This window comes from Eumetopias jubatus, unplaced genomic scaffold (genome assembly GCF_037043125.1).
Source record: "Eumetopias jubatus isolate StellerSeaLion01/CBP00866 unplaced genomic scaffold, mEumJub1_p1.0 scaffold_13, whole genome shotgun sequence".
Lineage (NCBI taxonomy): Eukaryota > Metazoa > Chordata > Mammalia > Carnivora > Otariidae > Eumetopias > Eumetopias jubatus.
In genome coordinates this window covers 108829702-108842808 of record NW_028274819.1, presented here as the reverse complement: position 1 = coordinate 108842808, position 13107 = coordinate 108829702, and the positions used below count along the sequence as shown (strand labels likewise).

Genomic DNA, 13107 nt, shown 5'->3' with positions numbered 1-13107 from the left:
TGGAAAGTTCTCAGTCATTATCTCTTTAAATAAGCTTTCTCTCCCTTACTGTTTCTGTCTTCTCCTTTGGGACTCCAGGGATGCACAGACTGTTTTTGTTAGGGGTGTCCCATAAGACCCATAGGCTCTCTTCATTCCTTTTCAATCTTTTTCTTTTTGCTTCTCTGACTGGATGATTTCAAATGATTTTTCTTTAAGCTCATGGACTCTTCCTGCTGTTTGGTCTAGTCTGCTGGTGAAGCTCTTTATTGAATTTTTTAGTTCACTCGTTGTAGTCTTCAGCTTGTGTTGATTTATTTTTGTGTTGTTGTGGAACTTACTACTTTGTTCCTGTATTGTTTTCCTGATATCATTAAATTACTTATCAGTGTTCTCAGAGTTCTCTGAGCATCTTTAAGGTAATTATTTTGAATTCTTCATCAGGTAATACCTGTATCTTCTTTTCTTTGGGGCTGGTTACTAGATAGTTATTTATTCCTTTGTTGGAGTCATGTTGCCCTCATTATTTATGATCCCTGTAACCTTGTGTAGATGTCTGTGCATTTGAAGAAGCTGTCCCCTCTTCCAGACTTCATGGACTCCAGTAAGAGAAAATGTCCACCTGCACATGGGGGCATGCTGGAGCACGTGGTGATCTCGGGTCTACAGGTGCAGGGTGCCAAGTGTGAGGGTACGGGGTGGCAACAAGTCTGAGGGAGTGCGGTGGCTCATTGGCTCTAGTCACCAGGGTCCACGATGTCAACAACTGTGTGATCCTTGGCAGGTGCTGGGGGTCCACAGGGGCTGCAGGGCTATTGGGGTCCTCAGCAGCAGATGAGGGCGAGGGGCTAGAAAAGAAGTCGCCACAGCAACTTGTGGGGGCCAGCTGCAGGTGCCTGTGTCATGGCTGCAATCCTACACGTAGTGATGGGGGCAGGGCAGACAGCAAGGGCTGGGGTTACCTGCAGATGCATGGCTCTTGGCAGCTGGGTCTTGCCGTGGGTGCCTGGCAGCGGATGCCAGTGATGGGGGCTGAGAAGGATGTGTGCAAGTGCACAGCTGGTGGGGCCAGCTGCAGGGGAGCAGAGTGATACAGGGCTGTGACAGAAGGCAGTGCCCAATCCAGGCCCAGAAGCAACTGCAGAGACCCAGGCCATGGTGACACTCTCCTACAGCAACAGTCTCCCCTGAGCACGGGCATGGCAGTGGAGGCTCGTGACGGGTGTCAGGTTGGCCGTGGGCAAGTACGCACCTAAAGGGGCTAACCGCCAACATGCACATGGCAGTAGGGGTCAGCCACAGGGGTCTAGGCTCCAGCTTTTACTCACACAGCTGTAGAGGCCTGGGAGAGCTGCTGGTGCAGTTCCCAGGCTCCAAGGGGAGTTGACTGGGGCGTGGGGCAGGGAACAGGAAGAGACTGAGACAGCTGAATGTGACTATCTGTGGAGTTAAAGCTGGTAAAACCTGCAAGCTTTCTGCAGCGGCTGTGCTGACCATTCGCTGCTCTCTTCAGTGGTAAACGCTGCAGATCTGTCTCCAGAGCAGACCACTGGGAACCACGATCTCTCCACAGCGTGGCTATTACTGGTGGCCCCTACTTTTCTTCCTGGTTACTAGCTGTCTCTACATCTCACCTTTGCTGGTCTCTGGGTGCAATGAAACTGAAGTAGGACCTTCATGTGGGGCCAAGAAATGCAAGGGAAGCTGCCCATGTGCCCTGCACTTCTCTTCCCTGCAAGAGGAACTCTTTCTAGCTGGGAAGCTGAGCAATGCCAGCTTGGGAACAGAAGAATCCAAAAACGAAGCTGTCCTCTTTCCCTTTGGGAGCAGTCATTCTCAAGGTTTTTTTTGTTCCCCTATGCTTTGAAGTTTCTTAAGTAGACTCTAGAGCTCTCTTTAGTCATGGTTAGCTACCTAGTTGTTGTTTTCTGTGAAGGGATGAAGGCTGAGGTCTATTACGCTGCCATTTTGGTGACATCCCCCTGGTAAATTTTTATAATATCTATTACAATGTTCTAACTTAGTAAATCTGAATTTTAAAAAACTCAAAGATTTTCAATGTTTAGGGATCACAATCTTTGCCAAATCAGTTAATACTAAAAACTAAAAACCCTATACAATACAAATATTACTGAAAGATCTTACAATACACAAATAGAGCAAAAGAAAAACATAAGCAAGCTCCACCATTTGCACCCTTAAAGCAATAAATCATGGTGGTGAAATATGAAAAATACAAAATGTCATGATCACTGTATCATGATTCAATAAAACTCAGTCTCTATCCAAACACAGTAGAAGAAAAATACACAAACACCCTGACATGTGTAATTTTAAATTTATAACCGTAAACCTCAAATGGACCTTCAGTGCTGCCTGAAAGTCGTACTTTATTTCACTCCTGGTTCTCTCAAAAACCATTCCACACTTTTTTCTCAAACCTCTAACACCCCTTCTTCACCATCACTTTAGCAGATAACCCTAGTCTTTTCACTAAACAAAGAGAAGCAAAAAGAAGAGAACTGGTTCATGTGTCTATCACCACGTTTACAAACCTCCTCGCCTCTTAAACACTCTCTTCTCCTGCCATGACGACAGGCAGCACCCAGCTTCTCTGGAAGGCCAGCCCCCTCACGGGCTGTCCTCACACTCACTCTTGAACCCATGACCCAGCTTCTCTGGAAGGCCAGCCCCCTCACGGGCTGTCCTCACACTCACTCTTGAACCCATGACAATCACGCTTTCCTCCCTACCAGACCAAGGAAACCACACCTAAGAGAGTCGCCAGAAATCTCCACAATGCCATATCTAATGGTCACTTGTCCATCTTCAGAGATCTTATTCAGCCTCTCAAAAGCCACTGGCACTTCCTGTCTTCTCCCACTTCTGAAACTCCACACCCTCAGTCTTCCTGCTGCCTCACTGGCTGCACTTTCTCAATCTCATCTGTTGAACCCTTTCGGTCCCCTTCCAGACAGTGCTCAAGAGTTCAGTCTTCAGACCCACATCATTAATAATTTCTTAAGTCCTATGGCTTTAAATACGTTTATTTTTTAAAGATTTTTTGTTTATTCATTTGAGAGAGAGAGAGAGCACAAGCAGGGGGAGGGGGAGAGAGAGAAGCAGGCTCCCCACTGAGCAGTGAGCCTGACGTGGGGCTCGATCCCAGGACCCTGGGATCATGACCTGAGCCGAGGGCAGACGCTCAACCGACTGAGCTACCCAGGCGCCCCTAAATACATTTAAATGTTAACAGCATCCAAATCTATATGACAGAGCCAACATCAACCAGAGCCTCATGACAGTCACTCCATGCCACCATGTGAATCTTTAACAGGCATTTCATATTTCACACGTCCGTAACAGCATTCTTGATCTCCAACCTCCAGTGAGATGTGTCCCCTGCAAGGTTTTCTATTTCAATCAATAACATCAGAATTGCCCCAAATGCTACCACTTCTCAGTAGTTTCCCACCCTAATCCAAGGCTCTATATGAATTAATGCAATACCCTCCTAAAGTGATCTCCCTACCTCCACTCCTGCCTCTCTACATTACCTTCCCAAAAGAGCTGCCAGAAAAATCCTTTCTAAAATAAACCAGCAGGTTCCAATCTGGCATTTAAAGAGCTGAGAAGTTGCCACTCTGTCCCAACAACAAGTACAAAGCAGAACAGCATGAAAAATCAACAACTCCTCTTAGATCTCTCAGTAAAGGGATGACCCCAAAATCAAGGAGACACTCAGGTGGGTAGAGAGAACCACAATTTATCTGTGTGGGAAGCAGTGGTCCCATAGGAATCAGTGCTGAGCAGGAAAACCTAACCTGTAACTGACATAGTGCCGGAGGCTCAGTGTGGACAGAGGGACAAGTCTGAAAGTTAAATACTCTGGGGAACCAGGTCCTAGGGAAAGCCCCCATAATTCGGTGAGTTTGACCTCTAGGTGCTCAACCAGGTCCTCAGAGCAAAGATCAGAGAAAGAAGATCAGAAGGAGAAGCATTTTGACAGACAGAGCATTCTGTTCTTCTTAACAAGGTCAGCCCTCAGGAGGAACTGTCTTACCAGAGCTTCACCCGCGGGGGTTTTATCATAGCCCGGCCCACCGGAAGCAAGGGACACACCGCACTGCAGCCCCCTCCAGCCATCCCTTCCCCGCGAGGCAGGGAAGAAAACCAGAAGCACTGAAGTTCACAGGCCCAGGAGCATCGGCTCACCAACAACAGACGGACAACGTAAGCAGAGATGGAAATCCTGAGCACCAGGAAGAACTTCAAGAGACCAAAAACACAACAGAAATGAAGAGTGCTTCTGAAGGGCTTATGAGCAGACCGGACATGGCTGAGAAAGGAAGCTCGGAGCCTGAAGATGACAAGAGAAACTTCCACAATCAGAAAGCAGAGAGAACAAAGACTGAAGAAAACAAAACAGGATATACGAGGATTGTGGGACAATTACAGAACATAAACCAGATCATGACACTGTGCTAGTCCAAACCCTCAAAATCACTTACAATGCCCATCGCTTACACAAAGCCACAAGCTCCCACACCATGGCCTGTAAGACCTTACAGGATTTGAGTCCTGCTATGTCTCCCACCTCTTCTTCTACAGCCCTGTTCCTTTCTCCTTTTCCCAGTCTCACTTGTCACCCTGTTGTCTTCTCCTGCTCTTCGAGCTCACCTCTGCTTCAGATCCTCTGCATTTGCTGTTTCTTCCACGTGAATATTCTCTCTGGGACATTCACATGGACCATTCCCTGACTCTGTTCACAGGCTGCAGAAACATCACCTCCACAGAGAGGCCTTCCTTCAACACTCTACTGAAACACCAGCCTCCCTCCTTCCATTTTACTTTACTTACTACAGCAATATTTTCTATTTTGTATAATATTTATGTTATATAATACTTTACACATCATGCATTTGTTCACTTTCTGTCTCATCCACCAGAAATAAGGGCGCCTTGAGGGGAGGAACTTTGACTTGATCGGTTCCCTGCTCACAGCGCCAAGAATGGTTATCTACCTAGCACAAATTAGGTGTTCAGTGAACAAGTGAAGCAATAAATGACTATTACAATTTATAACAAGGTTTTATCTTGTGTATCAACCTGAATTGACTACGCTCAGATTACTAAAACTAAATAATTCAGAGTTGCACATAAAATGGTCTGTCCTGTTTCTGAAGAGAAAACTTTCATAAAAATATGACCTTTCTGCATTGAATTTCCAGACCCTAGGAGACTTCTAGTCTTTGCCTCCAAATAAAGAGAAGTAAAATGATCCTATGGGTTAAATTCAAGATCCCATACAATTCTTGGTGATGGGAAGAATAATCATTTCTATTTAAGCCCAAATTTGTTTTACTCCTCCCAACACACACATACACACAGACACCTTGCTTATCTTTATTCTAGTTTTCATTAAGTAAAATTTTTCACCAGGCAGTATATTCACACAGTTTGAAAAAAAAGAAGTCTAAAAATGTATACAGTAAAAAATCTTGCCCTTGTACGTCAGATACCGAGTTCAAACTCCCACCATCAAAAATTATTCCAAATATTTCAGCTTTGTGGGCTGCAAGGTCTCCATCACAACTATTCAACTCAGCTGTTGTAGGGTGAAAACAACCTTAGACAATAGGTAAACAAACGTGGACAGCTATATTCTAGGAAAGCTTGGTCTGCAAATCCAGACAGCGAGCTGAAACTCCAGCATAGTCAAACCTGTTACACAGCTGAGTTAAAATAGGTCTCTTTCAAAAGAAAGTCAGTGGTAGTGTTTGGAAGGGACTGCAACCAAGAATGCTATTTGAAACAAAAACTAATCCTACTATCCATAATGATGTACTAACACACATTTTCATATAAATATGAACTATACATACAAAGTTTTCATATAAATAGATTTAAGATTATTCTAAGATGTCTCCTCTGTAATCTATAATATGTTACTTCAAATACACTCCTTGTGATATAATTATGAAGAGCTGAAGGAATATTAACACAAAACACACCGGTCATCTAACTCTGGCCCAAAACTTTCCCTTAAATGGTAGATCAAATACACAATTAACATTGTCACGGTATACATAAAAAAACTAAACCAGAGTCTATATTTAAAAACAAAATAAATCCCAATTATGTATTTCCCAATCAATTCCAAAATGTATGTTCTTGATAGGTCTTATAAAGGATTTGGTTTAATAAAATAAATCAAGATCAGAAAGAACCAAGCACTCTGAAAAATAGATCATTGCTAGATGGAGTAACCAGCTTCTCTAAATTGAAAGGTATCCTAGGAATGGATCTTACCTTCGATGCCATCCTCATAAAAAGTTTGTTTTGATTTTCTGCTGTTCCCATCTTTTCATTCTTGACTAAATCATTTAGGCTGAGATGATCATCATCATGAAAGTATCTAACCCTTTCTTTTTCTTCATGGGTTGAAGCCTATGAGAAAATGAACATTATTTAGTGAAAACATGGGTCTTTGAAGTATTTTTAATTAACTATCTGTAAATCTGGTATTAAATGCAAAAATCCCACTACATACCACAATCTTCCCTTCCAGCTAGCTTATCCCTATTCTGTGTGCTTCCTTTTGGAAGAATTTCCATTAGAATACCACTCCCTATTTCTGCCCCATCACTCTCCTCTTCCCTAGGGATGGAAGTATAACACTATCTGATTTCTGGGTTTGGAGGAAAAAGCAGAAATCTTTTATCCCTTCTTCTCTTCTGGCTGCTCTTCTTGTAGTAACAATTCCTACCACCGTGGAGGGAAGTCTGCAGTCATCCAGAGACCGAGTAAGCATGCCAAAAACAGAGTGAAATATTAGCAAACCCATTTTATACAGCTCTAACAGAAACAAAGCTAATATTCTGATTCTCATCTATATCAGTCCTGGGTTTTCCCAGCAGCTCGTTCCATACCTACATTTGGAAAAGAAAAGTGCTATTTATTTCCTCTCAAGTCCAATCTCCCTTACACTCCCTTATTCTCACCTGCTCTTCAACCCCTCTGAGATCTTTGGAACCACATTCCCGGTATTTCTTCCCAACATTACTATTCCTGAAATCACTAGCCTAAATCTCCTGTTCCATGACTTCAATCACTCCCTGGCTCCAGACCCTTAATTTCTGGCCCTCTCATCCTTTCATTATACTCGAAAGGCAAAGCTCAATCCCAAATGAACGTGTCTGTCCTCTTCAGCCCGGTACCCACACTGCTGGGTCGGACGTAGCTCAAAAAGCTCAGTTGTCATCTGGTATCACATGCATGACTCCTCAGCCAGTTCTGACCCTTCATGGAATCCAAACCTTTACTATTCTGCTACATCTCCACTCCAAACCCCTAATTCCTCCCATTTCATTAGAAGAGGGATCCATCCCACTCTATTTGCTGAAAGAATTACTATCTCCAGCAGCGTAGGCACTCAACAGGCAAATAATAAACATCTGACAAAAAATTATGAATGAACAAATCTTCTGTGGACCCAATTACCCCCTTGTACGATATTCCAAATCTATAACAAAAATTCTAACTTGGGAAAACTAAATACATTGTTTTAACCATCTCAAAAGCCTCAACGTAGTGCTAAAAACTAATTGGTAGAGCTGGAAGATGGAAAAGAAAAGAAAGTTTATAAAGGATCAGAGCAACTACACAATTAAGACATTATTATGTATTGATATCCAATCACCATGGCTCAAATTAGATAAAACAAGATTTTCCCTAAGAGCTATGTTAAATATGTAAAAAGAAGCCAGAAACAATGGCAAAAAAATGTACACAAAATTAAAATCGCCAGGGCACCTGGGTGGCTCCATCAGTTAAGCATATGCCTCTTGATTTCGGTTCAGGTTATGATCTCAGGGTTGTGAGACTGAATCCCCGCATCAGGCTCCAGTCCAAGCACAGAGCCTGCTTAAGATTCTCTCTCTGCCTAAGCCCCCCCACCCACCCAAAATTAAAATTGCCTTAAACATTCAATGTTCACAGTTATTGGAAAACTATAGTTGAATCAGACTGCATTTTGTAAAATGCAAAGGGATATATCCAAGAATAAAAGTAATAATATAATTTACTACCTTCTAACATTTGTATTATAAACCTACATCTCAGAATATTCTGAAGTAGTCTGATGCAAAGAAAGCCGGGGGAGAGAGGAACTCAATTAATAAACAAAGACCTCTGTTAAACACACCATCTGTCTCTTCCTTCTTCCTCCTTTAGATTCCAGAGATTTTCCTGGAGTATGTATAGGCCACACTCTTCCATACTGATCAGTTCTGACCAGGATCACTTCTTGGTCTTCATTCTATGGACAGATTTAGAGATAACTTCTGAAATTATTGTGAAGAATATTGAATATTTATATTCAGTAATCAAAAAAAGCATAAAAATGACTCTAGCTTCCACATATAATTATAGGTTATCTTCAGTCTCCTGGAATTTCATTACCCACTATAATATAAAATAATCACGATCTTTTCAGAGAAAAGGTTGGGGAAAAAATCCAAGGTTCATTTTATTTATTTATTTTTTTTAAAAAGCAATCACAGAAGCAAACTTCAAATAACATTTCCATCTAGACAATATTAAAAGATGTCTAAGTACCAATATTCATACAGGCATTGTATGCGAGTACCCATAATTTACTCAGCAGATGTCATGTTTAACGTTTCTTCAATTTAAAGATGCTACTAAAACCTGATTATAAGGAATAAAGCAACGAGGGGTGCCTGGGTAGCTCAATGGGTTAAGTGCCCGACTCTTGATTTCAGCTCAGGTCATGATCTTAGGGTCATGAGACTGAGTCTGGAGTCAGGCTCCATGCTGAGTGTGGAGCCTGCTTAAGATTCTCTCTCTCCCTCTGCCCTTCCCCTACCCCCACCACACCCCCTACTCAAGTGCATGCAATGCTCTAAAAAAAAAAAAAAAGAAGAAGAAGAAGAAAAGAAAAAGAAATAAAGCAACAAAATGACACAACAAACTTGCTAAGTTAGCTGCTATAACAATGCTCCACACAACTTCTATTCTTTCCATTAATAGCCCTAAAATGCTTTCCACTTCTCTGACTCTTCAGAAGTTATATCCCACTTGCTTTCACTCCATAATCTTTTTCCTACAAACTATTGGCCAAATACATGCCTGGTATGGTACAGAATAGGATTAAACTTATAGTCTACGAGGAAAATGAAAGTTATTAGAAAGGTTCTAACAAAGAATCACATAAAAAATATTAGGTATCTACTTTATTAAAAAGCAGTTTGAAACAAGTCCAAGCAGATTATTCACACTTCAATTTTTTTCTCAAATCAGAATCAATTATTAAAAAACCAATTTCAATTCCATTCAATAGAGATTTAGTTCCCCTGTTAAAATGGAAGAAAAAATATGTATCTATTATTGATCTACCATTCACATATAATACTAAGTAGATGGTAAAGTTGTTATCACTACTTTTCTTTTTCAATTAGTTAACATTAATTAATGATGTATCATATTTTAAAGGGTACCTCTCGTCATTCTCTTACTGGGTAACAGAGATGGGCAACACCTTATTTTTTATCTAAGTTTATCAGATGGCTAAAGCTGATCTCCCTAAGGACTTTCAAATTACTAAATCTAATACCTACTTACCAATTACCATCTTCCTTGATGTGAAAGTATTTGATTCTGTTTATTATACTCTCAGCCTGAAGCTCTTCTTATTCCAGTGTTCTAAATACTCTACTCTTCCCTGGTTCTGCCTTACCTCTCTCTGACCCATTATCCATTAAATACCCTAAAAAGTACCTACCTTATGTAGTTACTAAAAGAAATACAGTCCCTGCCTACAAGAAGTGTACAGCCTATTGAATGAGTTATTCTCTACATGCATTAATCAGCATAAAGAAAGTCAACTTCACTTTTTTCTCCATTTTGAGCTATATTCCAAGTATTGATGACTCCAGGATTCCTTGGTTTCCATCCTTCCAGCCTGAACATAATTGCCACTCGTACTGACAAAAAATTCATTATGCTAAACACAAATGTAATTATGTCATTCTTCACTGAAAAACTTGCAGGGACCCCATACTACTCAGGAGAGATCAGTACCTTTCAAAGTGTGGCCCACAAACCAGTACCAGTCAGAATTATCAGCCATGATATATTTGTCATCAGTCCACAATGAGTTAAGTACAAAAACTGAGTGTTTAAAAACTTTTACAATAATCTTCAACAGTAATTTTATGTTGGTTCAACCTAAATTAAAACTTGGACCTACATTTTAGAATATCTTTATTTCATTTTTTCTATAATTTTTATTGTGTTTTACAAAACTATTAGTTCATGATGGGCTGGAAAATCGCCCCCCAAAAAAACACCCCACAAAAAACCACTCTGATCCTACAGTACAGTCTGAGAAACATGGTACTACACGGTGGGATAAAGGCCGAACACCTTAACATACCACGTAAGGCCTTCAAATTCAAATACTATGGCCTTCCTCAAATTCACTTTTTCTCTAGCCATTCATAGTTTTTGTAAATTTACTGTCCATTTTACTTCCTAAATAATTTTAGGCATGTTTATATTGCTAGACCATAATGTTTTTAGTAAGTATTTGTCTAGTTACAACTATCTATCTGTCTTTGCCACTTTTCCAGGCCAAAGCGTATAGACAGGCTGCTTCCCGGGATCTACAGCACCGGGTACGGTGGCGAAAAACAATGACAGTTCACAGACGGGATTAATAAAGCGGTGCCTCGGACAAACTAATTCTACTCCCATCGCCAGCCCATCACACTCCCAGCTGTGCTCCTCTTCTCCGTGCTTTTCTACTTCCTGCTCCTGGGCGTGCCAAGGGACACCATGTGTTCCCACTTTGGTACCCAAGACAGAGATACTAAGCAATTTCCATATTTGCTACTCCACTAATACAGACCGTGGGGCTTATTTAAGAATCTACAACAGGATCAACACATGAAGGCCCACAAGCCAAATCCAGCCTGCTGCCTGTGTTTGTTTGGCCCACAAGTTAAGAATGGTTTTTACACTATTAAATGGTTGAGGGAAAAATCAAAATAATAATATATTTCATGATGAATAAAAATTATATGCAATTCTCATTTTCGTGTCCAGAACGTTGTACTGGAACAGAGCCACGCTCACTCATTTATCTACGGGCTGTAGATTGTCTTATGTTCATTTCACGACAGCTCCAAAGCTATGTACCTGAGCTGCCGCGACACACCCTGGAAAGCCCATAAAGCCTAATATATTTACTCTTTGGTCTGCAGAGAAAAAGTCTGCCAACCTTGGATCTACGTTACTCTTCAGGTGATAAAACTAATTCAGAATCATTTAATGATTACTTTTACTACCTGAGAACAAGCAGGTTAAAAACCTGCAAGTGCTGGACAGCATGACAAACAGATCCATGTTGTAACAGGGAGGGTGAGAGAATGGGGACCCAGAGCCCTTTCATTTTGTGAACATGGGCCTGACGTCCATTTCTGGCCACAGTGGCCACCACGAAAACCAGGTATAACCTGGCACAGTTAAAATAAAGCCAGACGATACGGAAAAATACATGAAACAACCAAGCCAGAAGAAAGAGCCCAGAACTGAAAGTGGCTGCCTCCAGGTCGGGGGTAAGGTCTGAAAACGGCTCAAGACATTGCCTTTCTTTCCCACAGGCCTTCCAGCATTATTTGTGTGTAACACACTGATTAAAAAGAAAAGGAAAGGAAAAAGCATACATCACTTTGCTTCAAAGCTGGTATCTGAAAGCTGTAAATGTTTGTTTGAAACCTATTTGTGGCATCTTGTGCATAAAGGGAAACCTCTTCCACCAGGCCAGATTTTCCCACTAGTTGGTATTCTGCAAGTCTGTCAACACTGAGGGCCACAGAACATGTGTCTATCTTTTAAAATGCCAACAAATAAGCAGTTATGATAGTTCACAGTATTTTCACGACTTTTAAACAATCTCTACTGTATCTCTAATTATGTCCACAGAGCAGGTTATTCACTACACACAAGTTCCCAGCCGAGGCGGTGAGTGCTTTCCACTCATCAACATGTGTACCTGGCCCAAGGCTATTTGTTCATTTGTACACTTATTCACAGGACTTGATAAGCTCAAAGGAAGCATGGTGATGGTACCAGACGGACTCCAAGCAGCCTTAGTTACATCTCCCTTTCTCAATTCATAACAACTGTTTATTCGTGTCTTCTCCCCGCCCCTTGATCAGCCTTCCTAGAGGCTCATCTATTTTATTAATTTCTTTCCTGTTTTTTTTTTATCACTTCTATTCACTTTTAGTTTTTATTTCAGGAATTTCATTATCTACTCTTCAATATGTTTTCTCGTCTCTCTTCCGCACTGGGGGGAGGGGGGCTCCTGGTCCCTGCTATAGGCAGAACAGCATGCTGGTGTGCAGATCATGGGGCCAGAATGCCCATGTGCCAACCCTGCCTCATTACAGAACCTTGCACGTCACTTAATTACCTCGATTTCTTCATTCATAAAGATAAACAAAATAACAAGGTATTTTTAGGATCAAACAAATTAATACATACACGTTATTTAAAACAACGCCTAAGAATAAAGTGAGTGATCAATAAATATTAGCCTACACTTTTTAGTTCTCTTTCATTTATCTAAACCTTTCTTGATCTGACTGAGTCTTTCCTAGGATTTAACCCCTCTCCTCTCTAAAATTCCTAGGATATTATTATTCTTCATATACATCTACTATTGTTTCACTTTTTCTTTAGAATATTATTCTGTTTTCAGAACTGAAGCTACTAAACATCCTTAAAGTCCTCTTGAGACTGTGCCGCCATTTTAAATTCAATGGCAATGAGTGTTTACAACCCAATTATTTTTTACTACGTTTTCTGGCATGCGAGTGTGCAAGCTTGATGGGAGGGTGTTTTCCTTCCCTCCTGCCTCTCTGCCTCTCCTCCCACCCTTCAGAAAAAGGCTGTTTTGACAGTGTCTCCACTCAGTCCATGAGGACTCCCGATTCTTACAACAGTATCTCACACCCTGTGAGACTGGGGCTATTTCACGTAGTCCAAGTCACGGCTTCAAGCCTCTGTCTGCCTTCTTCCATCATTTCCTAGGAGTTA

The 13107-nt window shown here is 41.3% G+C and overlaps 1 protein-coding gene across 1 annotated transcript in view; it reads right to left on the bottom strand.

The window, feature by feature from the left end:
- Positions 1 to 13107, bottom strand: part of CWF19L2 (CWF19 like cell cycle control factor 2) — a 119895-nt gene that overhangs the window by 44746 nt on the left and 62042 nt on the right. The window contains exons 11-12 of the mRNA XM_028105944.2: positions 8186 to 8299; positions 6292 to 6429 (exon numbers count right to left, since the gene is read on the bottom strand). Of these exons, the coding sequence (XP_027961745.2) occupies positions 6292 to 6429; positions 8186 to 8299 (252 nt within the window). The remainder of the gene's footprint in view (positions 1 to 6291; positions 6430 to 8185; positions 8300 to 13107) is intronic.